Source organism: Neoarius graeffei, chromosome 6 (genome assembly GCF_027579695.1).
Source record: "Neoarius graeffei isolate fNeoGra1 chromosome 6, fNeoGra1.pri, whole genome shotgun sequence".
Taxonomy (NCBI): Eukaryota; Metazoa; Chordata; class Actinopteri; order Siluriformes; family Ariidae; genus Neoarius; species Neoarius graeffei.
In genome coordinates, this window is record NC_083574.1 from 59865583 (window position 1) to 59880489 (window position 14907).

Genomic DNA, 14907 nt, shown 5'->3' on the forward strand with positions numbered 1-14907 from the left:
GAAAAGGTGTTACTGATCTGTAATGTGCGTTTGTGTATGCATCAACAAAATGGCATTTGCCACGTGCAGCAAATATGAGTCACTAAGTCACATTTGCCCTCTAGAATTATTGGCAAACATAAAACATTTCACAGCGGCACAGTGGTATAGTGGTTAGCGCTGTTGCCTCACAGCAAGAAGGTCCGGGTTCGAGCCCCGTGGCCGGCGAGGGCCTTTCTGTGCGGAGTTTGCATGTTCTCCCCGTGTCCGCGTGGGTTTCCTCCGGGTGCTCCGGTTTCCCCCACAGTCCAAAGACATGCAGGTTAGGTTAACTGGTGACTCTAAATTGACCGTAGGTGTGAATGTGAGTGTGAATGGTTGTCTATGTGTCAGCCCTGTGATGACCTGGTGACTTGTCCAGGGTGTACCCCGCCTTTCGCCCGTAGTCAGCTGGGATAGGCTTCAGCTTGCCTGCGACCCTGTAGAAGGATAAAGTGGCTAGAGATAATGAGAGAGAGAGAGAGAGAGAGAGAAAACATTTCACACAATTCAGTTTTCCCTGCTCAAACAATAGAAACTAGAAACAAACGAGAAAAATTTTCTATTATTGTTACCTATAATTATTACCTCGCCAGTGATGGAGTAAACGGGGTGAGGTATTGAAATCAGTGCGGTTTGTTTGTTTGTGTGTGTCTTTCTGTTAACAATCTAACATCTAAACGGTTGCGCCGATTGGCTTCAGATTTTCAGGGTAGGTGGGCAATGCTCCGTAGATTACCTGATTAAATTTTGGGGGAATCAGGTCAAGGTCACCAGAAAGGTCAACCTTTCAGGCAAAATAACATTTCCCATTATAACTCAAAATTGGTTGCCGATAGACAAATGTTTATTATGATGAGCATATAGGAACTCCCATATGGCCTTTCATTTGGTGCCATGATCTTTGACCTTGAGTGACCTTGAAAGATCAAACTCCAGGTCATGGATTTTAAGAGGGCTGTAACTTGAAAGCGGTTGATGGTAGACAGATGTTTACCATTATCAACTTATAGGAAGTGCCATATGGGCTTTCATTTGGCACCATGGCCTTTGACCTTGAATGACTTTGAAATGTCAAACTTAAGGTCATGCATTTTCATAGGACTATAACCTGACAGCTGATGATTGAGAAATATTACCATTATCAACATATAGGTATAAAATAAGTGCTGCCAGGCGAAGTTTGTTTTGCCTGGCAACACTTGTTTGTGTCCGTTTCCAGTTGAGAGTACACTGTGAGCGTTTTGGCTGCCAACTTCTCACTGGAACTTTTCATTTTTCTTTTTTGTATTTGTGTAGTTTGATGTTTGTTTCTTATATGAGTGTTTTGTCCACTGGTTGTGGTGTAGCTCTGGACCCAGTTTTGGCGTTGGTTCCCTTCAGGCCTTGGTGTGCCATGGGTGATGCCTGTGTGCCTCACTATGTTCTGCAGTGACCTCGTTGCTCTTTTTACCATCAGGGTTGTCCAGCGCTCTGTGTGGTGGTGTTTCTGTGCTCGCTTTATGGATCCATGGTGTGGTTTTCTGAGTGATGTTGCCCGGCAGCGTTGCGGCAGCTGTGCAGGTGGTGTGGGATTTATCTTCATGCACCTGGTGGGACTGTGGTAGCGATGCCATTGGAATTACATTCTGATCTTCTTTTGGTGGGCTCTAATTGCCCCCCATTGTAAAGCGACCGTGGGTGTGAGAAAGGTGGTATATAAATTGAACTGATTTATTATTATTATTATTATTATTATTATATCTATAGAAAGTATTATTAAACTCCAGCAGGTTTTTAGATACGTGGACACACATCCATCAGTAGTAGGGGTGTAACAATACACAAAATGTAATGACATGGTGGTGTCTTGATTACAATACATGTTCAATACAGAAAAAAGAGCATAGCCTGAACATGAGCCTTAGGTTTCCATTTTCACTGAATTAAACCATCATTACAATAATTACAGTACAATCAATGAACCTTAATAATAGCAGTGTTTGTGCGATCCATTCAGATTCTCAGCAGCACATCAAGAAATAAAGCTGTGCATTACACATATGGGTATTAAATTAAACCAATTAACCATGGGTAATTAAACATTAGTGCTTTGATCAAACATCACTAGTATGCACAGGTTGCCAGATCTCAGCAGAATATCTACCCTAACTGCAAAAAAGACCTGAAACTAACCTAGAACTTTCTGGCATTAGAAAACAAAGACAATATTTTTTCCCTACGTCTTTCTGTCATAACCAGCTGATTCCCCCACCTGCAGTGTTGTTTCAAAACTATCCCAATTTACCACATTTAGTATAAAAACCTAGAGCAATCCAGCCACTGTGGTGCACAAGCAAGTGCATTCTTAGTGCCGGTCCTAAGCCTAGATAAATGGAGAGGGTTGGTCCTGGAAGGGCATCCGGTTTAAAACCCATGTCAAATCAACTATGTGGAAGAGAAGTGAAGGAGAGAGTGCAAGCAGGTTGGAATGGATGGAGGAGAGTGTCAGGAGTGATTTTTGACAGAAGGTTTCCAGTGAGAGTGAGAGTAAGAACAGCTATGATGTTGTATGGTTTGGAGACAGTGGCGTTGACAAAAAGACAGGAGGCTGAACTGGAGATAACAAAGCTGAAGATGCTGAGATTTTCATCGGGAGAGACGAAGTCGGACAGGATGAGAAACAAGAATATTAGAGGGACAGGACATGTAGGATGGCTTAGAGACAAAGTGAGAGAGGCGAGATTGAGATGGTTTGGACATGTACTGAGGAGAGATCCAGGGTATATTGGGGAAAGAATGCTGGAGATGGAGTTGCCAGGTAGAAGGAAAAGAGGAAGACCAAAAGTGAGATTTATGGATGTGGTGAAGGAGAGAATGAGGACGGTTAGTGTGACAGAAAGGGATACGGAGCACAGGAGGAGATGGAGGGACATTATCTGCTGTAGCGACCCCCAGCGGGAACAGCTGAAAGAAGTGTGAAAACCTAGAGCCTGGCAACCCTGTAGTCTGACCCTCGAGGGGGTGTGTCTGAAGTCACACCGCTTAGTAGCTCAACACGTGCTTTTGAATCATGTGTTTTCTACTATACAGACTGGAGTCTCATATTTGCAGATATGAACTAGGCTTAAAGCAGCAGAGCGAGAGCGACAGAGTGGCTTCGTGTTTTTGCCTATGATGGTTTTAGTACTAGCTTGTATATCAGCACGCAGGCTCATGAAATACAGTGTTCTTAGGAGAAGTGTGTTCCCCCCAACCCCCTGCCCCCCGTGTATCAACCCAAGAGCCTCTTGTTGCTTTTTGTTATCTTAAAAACTGTCGATTAAGTACATGAACCAACCATGATTAGACCAATTGCAGCATGGGTGTCCAAACTTTTTTTTCAATGGGGACCAGATTAGACCTCATCACAGTGCCTGAAGGTCTGGGATAGCTTTAATTTGAGGGCGTTTACATCCAAATCAGGTGAATGGTGTAGGAAATACAGCACTTTTTTTTTTTTTTTACCTCCGCCAACTTTTTGGAAGCGGTTATATTTTCGCCATTTTCCATTTGTTTGTTTGTCTGTTCCCAGCGTAACTCAAAAAGTAGTGAATGGATTTTGATGAAATTTTGACAAAAGATGGGCCATGAGCCAAGGAACAAGTGATTTAGATTTTGATGCCAATCCAATATGTATGCAGATCCGGGATTTTTTTTTTTTTGTCTGTTCCCAACGTAACTCAAAAAGTAGTGAATGGATTTTGATGAAATTTGGTGTACAACGTAAAGCCAAAATCTCACTGGGCTGCGACAGCTTGCGACAAATTGAGAATGTCATTCGTGAGAGAGTTTCAAAAGTGTCTTGAAACATTCACGGGGCTTTTCAATTTCCTCGCATGAGTCGCAAAGTGTCTCTCCTTCGTCGCTGAAAGTTTGAACATGTTCAAAAAATTTGTGCGACAAAATTTCTCTCAAAATAGCCGCAAATGCGTCGCTGGTGTTGCAAAGCTATCGCGAACCCTTCTCAAGTCAGTTTCCATGAGGCTTCCTCTACTTACCTGTCTGCCGAGGGAAAGCCGGGCTGCGACAGCCTGAGACTAGTTGGAGACACAACAATTGCGGTAAAATATGCGAATATCAATTCAGTGTGATTCCAAGTGAAAATTGTCGCTAATTCGCATATTTTATTGCAATTGTTGTGTCTCCAACTAGTTGCGGGCTGTCGCAGCCCAGTGAGATACTACCCTAAGGATTATCCTAGGTTCAAGTGATTTTTATTTTGATGTTGATAATATGTGGCTTGGTGGACATATGCACTCTACCGAGTGCCCTTCTAGTTATTTGTGTTATCTAAAAGTAATTTGACAAACTAACATAGTCATATAAATCATATATGAATTGGCATTTTTAATGCTGGATTGCAAATCTACTTTAGGACTCTTTCAAGAATTCACGCAAGCTTTTTCATGCTTAGTGCGTTCCAGCTCGTTGAAAATCTCACCTTCTCGCTGTTAGCTTTGTGCTTTTTTTCTGCAGCCATGACTAAATATAATTCTGTCAATTAATTTGCAAGTGTAGTAAGAGGCGGCACGGTGGTGTAGTGGTGTAGAAGGTCCGGGTTCGAGCCCTGTGGCTGGCTCTTTCTGTGTGGAGTTTGCATGTTGTGTCCGTGTGGGTTTCCTCCGGGTGCTCCGGTTTCCCCCACAGTCCAAAGACATGCAGGTTAGGTTAACTGGTGACTCTAAATTGACCGTAGGTGTGAATGTGAGTGTGAATGGTTGTCGGTGTCTATGTGTCAGCCCTGTGATGACCTGGCGACTTGTCCAGGGTGTACCCCGCCTCTCACCCGTAGTCAGCTGGGATAGGCTCCAGCTTGCCTGCGACCCTGTAGAACAGAATAAAGCGGCTAGAGATAATGAAATGAGATGAGAAGTGTAGTAAGAGGGAAAAAAGGCTCTTGCATTTTAGCTGTGTTAACACAGTTTAGTGCCACCATCAGGTGAAAGGACAAAACTGCAACCAAATTACTGCAGTGTAACGTTGGCCAATGGGACATCGAACATACGCCCCTGAACTACAGGAAATGAACCCAGCATGGTGTGTATTGTGGATTGCACAGGCAGAGTTTTTGTGTCAGCTAACTATATGCAAAATGGCAAATAAGTGCCAGAGGAAGGACCTGGATTTTAGTAGTAATATGACGTGTTCAGGATGTCTGCACTGAACAACACAAGAAAGAAATGTGTGATACAGTTTTTAAAAATACCAATGCTTTACACGATGCAAAAAGCACCCAGAATATGGGGTTTTGGTGCTTTTCATTTTGTGTGACAAAACCTAATGAAACCAAGTAACAAACCAAATTGAAAATGATCCAAAAATGTCTTTCTCTCTCTGTAGGTAACAGGCTTGTAGTACTCGAGTTCAACTCGTGCCCTAATTTTAAGGACTCGTGACTCGACTTAGACTTGAGCACTGATGACTTGGACTTGTACATTAACTGTATTCAGACTCGTAAATTGAAGATGAGGACTCAGATTTATTCTTTATTTTTTGTAACATGCCATAATAATTTGGCATAAGATATTTATATCGACATTAATTTTGTACTAATTTTTTTGCAAGAGTGTCACACCTGCGTGCCTTGGCGCTTGCATCAGATCGACTCTCGGGCGCGATCCGGACAGCGTGTGCGCCAAACGGACTCTCATGCGCGCCGTAAACAACTCGCACCTGCACAGGATTAAGGCGCAATCAGCGCGCCTGTATAAAAACTGTGAAAACACACTTACTTTGTGAAGTATTGCGTTGCGTTGCTGACACATTACCAAGCCTTATTTCCTTGTTTGGTTTCCTGATCCCTGATTTCCTGTTTCTCATCTTTGATTCTGTCAAGTCTATGATAGCCTGTTTATGCCTCAGTCGACCTATTGCCTTTCACCATTTTACAATTTTTCCCACCGTTCTGGATTGTTTACCCTCTTCACTTGTATGAATAAACACACCTTCTGCACTTACATCCATCTCGCAACCATCTCTGACAAAATACTTCACACTCCCTGATAAAGAGAACGCACATTCACCTGTTCATACGTCATGTTCAGGAACAAACTAACGTTAACAGTGCTGAAACAGCCACCGTCAAATGGTGCGGTTGGAGTCTTGAACTCGGACTCGACTCGGATCAATAGTGGACTCGACTTGGACTTGACTTGAAAATTTTTAATGACTTGACTCGGACTTGAATACTGGGGACTGAAGACTGGACTTGGACTCGAGGTTTAGTGACTCGACTACAACACTGGTAGGTAAGTGAGCTGGCTAGCAGCTTGGCTAATGATCACTTTAAAAACACACCTACAGCTCCAACCTAATTTTAAAATCAGAAGTGCCTCCTATGCCATGGAATCATTTTGCAATTCTGGTGCCAGTTCACTCATTTTTGTCTGTGCAATAATGTATCGTATTAGTTTGTTGTATACCTTTGGCTATGTATAAAATAAACATCACACTGTCATAACCAGATGTTCTGTGCACCTCTGGATAATGTCAGTTGTCCAAATATCATCATTCATACGCATTTTAGGTGGTACAGTGGTGTAGTGGTTAGCATTGTTGCCTCACAGCAAGAAGGTCCGGGTTCAAGCCCCGTGGCCGGCGTGGGCCTTTCTGTGTGGAGTTTGCATGTTTTCCCCGTGTCCGCGTGGGTTTCCTCCGGGTGCTCCGGTTTCCCCCACAGTCCAAAGACATGCAGATTAGGTTAATTGCTGCCACTAAATTAGGTAGATGTGAATGTGAGTGTGAATGGTTGTTTGTCTCTATGTGTCAGCCCTGCGATGATCTGGCGACTTGTCCAGGGTGTACCCCGCCTTTCACCCGTAGTCAGCTGGGATAGGCTCCAGCTTGCCTGCAACCCTGCACAGGATAAGCGGTTACAGATAATGGATGGATGTGCATTTTTAGTTTCTAGCTGCTGGTGTTGTGGTGTTCTGCTGCTCTTATCACACAAAAGTTCATGATTAGACAGAGCTTTAGACTAAGTTATTTCATGTATACCTGCTTTGTTACGTGCATCAAGTCATTCAGTCTTTTGTAGCTCCCTCTCTTACGTGTTCTCTCTCTCTCTCTCTCTCTCTCTCTCTCTCTCTCACACACACACACACACACACACACACACACACACACACACACACACATATGCAGCTGCAGCTATATCTGTCAAGCTGAAATGACAACACTGCATTACTGCAATCAGGAGGGCATTAATCAGAGATGCAACAAAGACACCAAAGATAACACTGAAGAAGCTGCAAAGATCCAAAGTGGAGATGGGAGAATCTGTCCATAGGACCACTTTAAGCCGTGCACTCCACAGAGCGGGGCTTTATGGAAGAGTGGCCAGAAAAAAAGTCATTGCTTAAGAAAACACGTTCAGAGTTTGCCCAACAGCATGTGGCAGACTCCCCAAACACATACAAGAAGATTCTCTGGTCAAATGAGACTAAAATTGATCTTTTTGGCCATCATGGGAAATGCCATGTGTGGTCCAAACCCAACACCCTGAGAACACCATTCCTACAGTGAAGCACGGTGGTGACAGCATCATGCTGTGGGGATATTTTTCATCTGCAGGGACAGGAAAGCTGGTCAGGACTGAAGGAAAGATGGATGGCACTAAATACAGGGCAATTCTGGAGGAAAACCTGTTTGAGTCGGCCAGACGTTTGAGACTGGGACAAAGGTTCACGTTCCAGCAAGACAATGACCCTAAACGTGCTGCTAAAGCTACACTGGAGTGGTTTAAAGGGAAACATCTAAATGTCTTGGAATGGCCTAATCAAAGCCCAGACCTCAATCCAATTGAGAATTCGTGGCATAACTTGAAGATTGCTGTACACCAACGCAACCCATCTAACTTGAAGGAGTTGGAGCAGTTTTGCCTTGAGGAATGGGCAAAAATCCCAGTGGCTAGATGTGCTAAGCTAATAGAGACATACCCCAAGAGACTCGCAGCTGTAATTGCAGGTGGTACTACAAAGTATTGACTTGAAGGGGATTAGATTTAAAGGTGAACAAGTTTCATCTTTAAAGTTGTAGGCATGTTGTGTAAATCAAATTGTGCTAACCCCCCAAAAAATCCATTTTAATTCCAGCTTGTAATGCGACAAAACAGGACAAACACCAAAGGGGGATGAATACTTTTGCAAGACACTGTATGGCAGTTAATCTTAAGCTAAATTCTCATCGTTGTAACAGGTCTAATCACTATATTAGCTCCTCCTTATCATAATTGAAGCTGCTGTGTGGCTTTGGCGCACGCCTATAATGTTAGAGTCTGTATGTTATGACTGGTTGTAATAAAGTTAATGACTTTCCCCACATGCTTATGACAAAAGAGGAATCGCCCTGAATGGGATGATAAGATCATGATAAACCTTAACTTTGTCTTAGTCCTGTATCTATGATACATCCTAATTTATTATAGCTTTAGCAAGAACTCAGTGGATCACTTCAGACGTTTCCTTCAATATTTTACTGATGGCACTCTGTCCTTTAATGTTAACGGAGCTGATCTTGAGTGAATGAAGTCAGTTTGACATTGTGTCACTGTAAGTTTGACTCATTCATCTCTCAGACTGTTAGGTCAATACAGTACGACTTCAGTACTTCCTGGTCAAAATTAGATTGTTCCTCAAAACGAAGTGGTGCTTGATTGCTGATACTCTGAAGTGGTGTTTATCGTTGGACAAGGCGTGGGGACTTTTGCTGGGAGAGGGAGAGGCAGGAAGAGCGTGATGTCAGATGTGGAAGCGTACAGGAAACAGAGGGGGGAGGAGGAGGAGAGGGAGGGAGGGAGCCTTCCCTTTTCCTGGAATAGCCTCTGTTTCATTCTCTCTGTCTTTTCTCTTTCGAAGCTTTCAGTATCAGAGGAGACGATGAAACAACATAGCAGGACACTGATTTCTCCGTGAAAGTGATTGCTGAGGTCATTCTGAAACAACCTGAAGAACCGTTCTGCTTTGGTGGAAAGTAATCAAAGGCTGACAAACATGTACAGTGGATATGGAGGTACTCTTGGACTTTGATCAGAGAGACGTTGTGTGAAGATTCAGGAGTTTGTGGCCGGTGGTTTTAGTGATATAATCTTTTCCTGTCATGCTTTGAGGAAAAATTGGTTTAATATCAGCTGACTAGTTGCGTGTTAGTCATGACCAGAAATGCAGGATATTTTGTGATGTCAGCTGTGCTGGTTGGCCTCTGTGGTGATGATGCTGATTGATTTTGGTCATTCGTGTGTTTACGTGTTGTGGCTTTGACTGGTCTGTCATTAGCTTGCTTACCACTACACTGTTTGCTTACTGTTGTTTACAAGGCAAGATGTTTGATTCTGGTGTGGTCTGTCTTTTATAGCACTCAGTTTCCCCATTTTGAGTTAATTTTCCAGACTTCTTCAGAGCCAAACTTCAGTACTTTGTTAAAATATCAGACAAAGGAAAGAAACGGGGTGGGGGTGGGGGTCAGGGGTGGGGTAGAAACCAATAAGCTATTAATCATAGGCATGCACTTTGTGTTAAGACCCTCTGACTAACAGATACCATTTTGTCTATATCCATGTCTGTGAGATTTGTTTTCACTGTTTTGTCTCAGAATTGATGTTCTGCTATGTAGGAGGCCGCACTGGGTTCTCGGCAGGCAGGAGCGGACACCTGGGTGTATGTGCTTTGAATTCTCCAGCTCAGTTTGACACCTCAGGGTTGACTAACCTAAACAGAGCAAGAGGTCAGTAGGGACAGAACATGTCCTCAGGCATGCAGCTCAGGTTTACCAAAGCCTTGTTTTTGCATGGGGCTCTAAGAGCACTCATTAGAGCTCAGGGTCACTGGTTCAACTTAACCATAGCGATTGTTGTGGCGTGCGTAGGAAATTATTAACATAGCAGGTTTTGGTAATTTGGCACACAGAAACAGAATTTATTGAGACCTCCTCTTGCCTAAGAGTGACGAGGCGCCAAAAGAGGATACAGGCATAAAGATGCACGTCCTTCTTTTTGTCTCAGCGGAATAATGGAAGGAAAGATATTTTGGGTGGGAAGGGAAAAAAAAGAAGAAAAAAGTTTCCATCTTAAAAAGGAAATAAACATATGCGCATAATCTTGTGGCCCTGGTCAAAAACAAACATTTAGTTTACGATTGTAGGAATATTATTTTCAGCTTTATCTTATTTTTTTATTAACTATTTAAATAATAGTTTATTATTATTATTATTATTATTATTATTATTATTATTATACATACACACTCTTCATATCAGCATTCTCAAAGGCCAACGCTCGCTTACCCGTGACTCAGTGCTGTTAGCGCAGCAGTCCAGTTACCTTCTAGCCGGTGTAGTGTTAGCGAAGGCCAATGCTAACGCAGTCAAGTCGAATATTATTATTTTTATTTTCCCTGTGTAATTTACTTAGTTGCTTTTAAAATCAACATCGACAACTCCACACAACGGAGTGACCTGGCAGCCAAAATTCTCTCAAAATCTTCCGCTTTTAACCAAGCAAACCTCGCATCCATGTTTGTTTACAAACTGTCACAGTCACTCACTAGCGCAGAAGTTTTACATCTCCGACGTGTCTCTTTTCCAGTTTTTCGATGTCCGTTGGTATGTTTTTCTCTTGTAAATATGTGTGAAGAATATATAATGAAGTTTTGGCAGCCTTTCGGGTGTTCAGCACGTCTTTAGTTTCAGTTTTCAGTTTATTTATTTAGTGCTTAAACCTAGCACTGGATTAGCCCCGTCTTCTCTCTTTCCCGGCGGACAAAGAAATGATTGTGTGCATGTGCAGCAAAAAAAGTTTAGTCAATGGATCTTCGCATGAGCTCTGATGTGAGATGTCATGTTGTCTTGACAAAGTGCAATATTATAACAATATTGCATTCTCATTCTCTATTGGGGAGAGCGGCGTAATACATGGAGGAGAAGCAATATGATAACAATATTGCATGCCATCAATAAACCCACTAGAAGGGAATAGAATACATGTTTTTATTCCATGGAAAAAGTGGCCTGTGTATAATAATTTAGATGATCCAAAGTAACCAGCGTTTACCTTGATGACGCTTTGCACACTATTGGCATTATCTTAACCAATTAATAGGTGTGCCTCGTCAAAAGTTAATTAGTGCAATTTCTTGCTTTCTTAATGCGTTTGAGCTCAAACAGTAAATAATAAAAATACAGTAAATAGCCCTATTCAACACCACAACTGTAGTAATCCATATTATATCAAGAACCGCTCAACTTAGTAAAGAGAAACGACATCCGTCATTACTTTAAGACATGAAGTGACTTTTAATAATAAAAATAAAGAAAAAACATTGAATTATAAGGTGTGTCCAAACTTTTGACCGGTACAGTATGTTCATTGATAAATATCAAGTTAAGTTTGCTGGTTAACTGTCAGTTAAGACACTGATGCGTCAGTGTTTCAGGATGAGTCTGGATTTCTTAACATGCCTGTTAACATACTGTTTTTAGATAAAAGCTTGCCCTTCTCTTCCTTGCTTCTTGTGGTCTGGGGGCTAAGTGCTATTACATGCCCTGAGCACAACAGCAGCTTATCTGGAATATGAATGGAATGTTGACTGAGCCTGGTCTCGGTAAAAAAAAAAAACCTGTGCATTTGTCAGCATGTTGTCAGAACCATGCTATTACAATTCAGCCCTCATTTCATCAAATACGTATGAAGGTTTTTTCCTTCTTACAAATATATATAAAAAAAATGCCAGAGCCACACGCGTGCATTGTTTTAGTGTCCTCATGCATGCAAGCTTGAACATGATGTTAATGGGGGGGGGAACGTTTGTATAATGATTTTTCTGGAAAATCATTATATAGAAACAATTCGGTTTCTCTGTGTGTGCTTTAGTGCAGTTCATCCCGTTCAACATTTGCAAATTTTTACGTCCATATTGTGTAAAATCACACAATTTTCTAAAGGTAGTGCTGGGTGAAGTTATGAAGGGTCCTTGTTGGTTCTAGAACAAATGAAACCTTAGAACCTGCTAAACACATTATTGAATGTTTACTTTTGCTCATTTTGGTAGACACTTTTTATCCAAAGTGCCATACACTTGATCTGAGCAGATACAGTTAAGAATCTTGCTCAAGGTAAGATGCTGCTGATTGATTTTGGGAATTGCTGTGTTTACAGAGTTGCGGCTTTGGCCAGGGTGGCATGGTGGTTAGCACGGTCGCCTCACAGCAAGAAGGTTCTGGGTTCGAGCCCAGTGGCTGATGAGGGCCTTTCTGTGTGGAGTTTGCACGTTCTCCCTGTATTTGTGTGGGTTTCCTCTGGGTGCTCTGGTTATCCCCACAGTCCAAACACATGCAAGTTAGGCTAATTGGTGGCTCTAAATTGACCGTAGGTTTGAATGTGAGTGTGAATGGTTGTTTGTCTCTATGATCTGGTGACTTGTCTAGGGTGTACCCCACCTCTCGCCCATAGTCAGCTGGGATAGGCTTCAGCTTGCCTGTGACCCTGCACAGGATAAGCGGTTACGGATAATGGATGGATGGCTTTGGCCAGTCTACCATTAGCTTGCTTATCACTGCTCTATCTGGGTGCTGTTGTTTACAAGGCAAGATGTTTGATTCTGATGTGGTCTGTCATTGTTGTGTTGTACTTCTCTGCTCTGGATGCTTTCATGTCTTGTTTCCGAGCAGATGAGGGTTAAGGGTCTTGCTCAACAGTGGCAGCTTGGTGGTACTCAAACTCACAACCTTCAGATCAGTAGTCCAGAGCCCAAAACACTGAGCCACTATGGTCCCATTGTCTGTCAGCTGAGTTCTGATGAGTATATTGTTATTAGTATATTGAGAGCAGCATGGTAAAGCAGCAGGTAGCATAGCAGCCTCAGTTTTGCATGTTCACTTTGTGTCTGTGTTGGTTTCTTACCAACGGGAAGAAGTGGTAACCAAGTCAACTACTGATTGTGAGTTTAAATCCCAGCACGGCCAAGCTGCCACTGAGCAAGTCTCTTAACCCTCAACTGCTCAGTTGTATAAATGAGATAAATGTAAGTCACTCTGGATAAGACCATCTGGCAGATGCTGTAGATGTAACTCTTACCACGTCCCCAAAAAAGTTCCAGTAGGTGAAATGGTGTCTCAAGTTATGAATGATTGTGTGAAGGTGTGTGTGTGTGTGTGCGCATGCATGGCGCGCTGAGCTGGAATGACTTCCCATCCAGGATGAATTCCTGCCTGACGCCCAGTGTTCCTGGAATAGGCTCCTGATTCACTGCATCCCTCACCAGGTTGTGCTAAAAGTCTGATATCATAGCTGAAATTATTATTTAAATCCATTATCATGCGACAAAATACAGGTTTTTTGGTGAGTTCTCTTTTTATGTTTGTTTGGGATGAAAGTTTTAGATGAAAATTAGGCCTTGCTGGCTAATTATATCCAGGGTGGGTAACAGTGCTCATAAACACATAGCAGATCCAGTGTAGTGGTGCTATTCTAAACTAGCCACTGGTCATTTGCAGGTTTTTGCAGTTTTAAGGTTTATTTGAGCTGCTGTCTTCTACTGTGTTTATTTTACTAGACTGTAAGTACACTTGAAACTCTTAAAGGCTCTTCAGTTTTCCCTCTGCAGAAACCTTTAAAGATTTGATGTAAAAGGTTACAGTTGTATTTCTATTTTAGAAAAAATCCCAAATGATCCTTTTACGGTAGGTACGGACCTTTTAACTATTGAGTATACCCTTGGAAAACCCTACATATGAGTTTAGAGAGTTGTTTTTTGTTTTTTCCAGATTAGATAGTACAGTGATTCTCCAGAGAGGCCCAAGTAGTGTTATGACCCCTGATTTTGAGTAAGGCAAAGTTTGTAAGGAATTGAGCTGTCACTATAACCCCAGTTCCAAAAAAGTTGTGGCACTGTGTAAACTGTAAATGAAAACAGAATGTGATAATTTGCAAATCATGGAAACCCTATATTTCATTGAAAATGGTACAAAGACAATATATCAAATGTTGAAACTGAGAAATTTTGTTGTTTTTTTTAAAATATATATGCTCATTTTGAATTTGATGTCAGCAACACGTTTCAAAAACGTTGGGACAGGGGCATGTTTACCACTGTGTTGCATCACCTCTACTTTTAACAGCACTGTAAACGTTTGGGAACTGAGGAGACCAATTGCTGTAGTTTTGAAAGAGAAATGTCCTATTCAGGTCTGAACTGCAGGCAGGCCAGTTTAGCACCCGGACTCTTTTACTGCGGAGCCATGCAGTTTTAATATGTGCAGAAAGTGGTTTGGCTTTGTCTTGCTGAAAGAAGGAAGGCCTTCCCTGAAAAAGATTTAGTCTGGATGGCAGCATATTGCTCTGAAACGTGTATATATCATTCAGCATTAATGATGCCTTCCTAGATGTCCAAGCTACCCATGTCATGTGCACTAATGCCCCCTCATACCATCACAGATGCTGGCTTTTGAACTGTGCACTGATAACAAGCCGGACGGTCCCTCTCCTCTTTAGCCTGGAGGATGTGGTGTCCATGATTTCTAAAAAGAATTTCTACTTTTGATTTGTCAAACCTCTGGAAAATTTTCCATTTTGCTTCAGTCCATCATAAAAGAGCTCAGGCCCAGAGAAGGCAGCGGTGTTTCTGGATATTGTTTATATCTGGTTTTAATTTGCATTTGTGGATGCAGTAATGAACTGTTTTCATAGACGATGGTTTTCTGAAGTGTTCCTGTAGCCATACAGTGATTTCCACTACAAAAACATGTCTGCTTTTAATGCAGTGTTGCCTGAGGGCCTGAAGTTCACAGGCATCCAATGTCAGTTTTCAGCCTTGTCTCTTGCATACAGAGATTTCTCCAGATTCTCTGAATCTTTTAGTGATATTATGTACCATAGAT

General features: G+C 42.1%; 1 protein-coding gene across 3 annotated transcripts in view; it reads left to right on the top strand.

Annotated features, from left to right (window-relative positions):
* The window catches only part of ripor1 (RHO family interacting cell polarization regulator 1), a 241345-nt gene that overhangs the window by 122594 nt on the left and 103844 nt on the right, over positions 1-14907 (top strand). The window contains exon 1 of one of the 3 annotated variants that reach the window (XM_060923944.1): positions 8895-9048. The exons of the other annotated variants lie outside the window; for them this stretch is intronic. Within the exon in view, the coding sequence (XP_060779927.1) occupies positions 9030-9048 (19 nt within the window). The 5' untranslated portion in view covers positions 8895-9029. Of the gene's footprint in view, positions 1-8894; positions 9049-14907 lie in introns of those variants that run through there. 3 annotated transcript variants of the gene reach the window in all.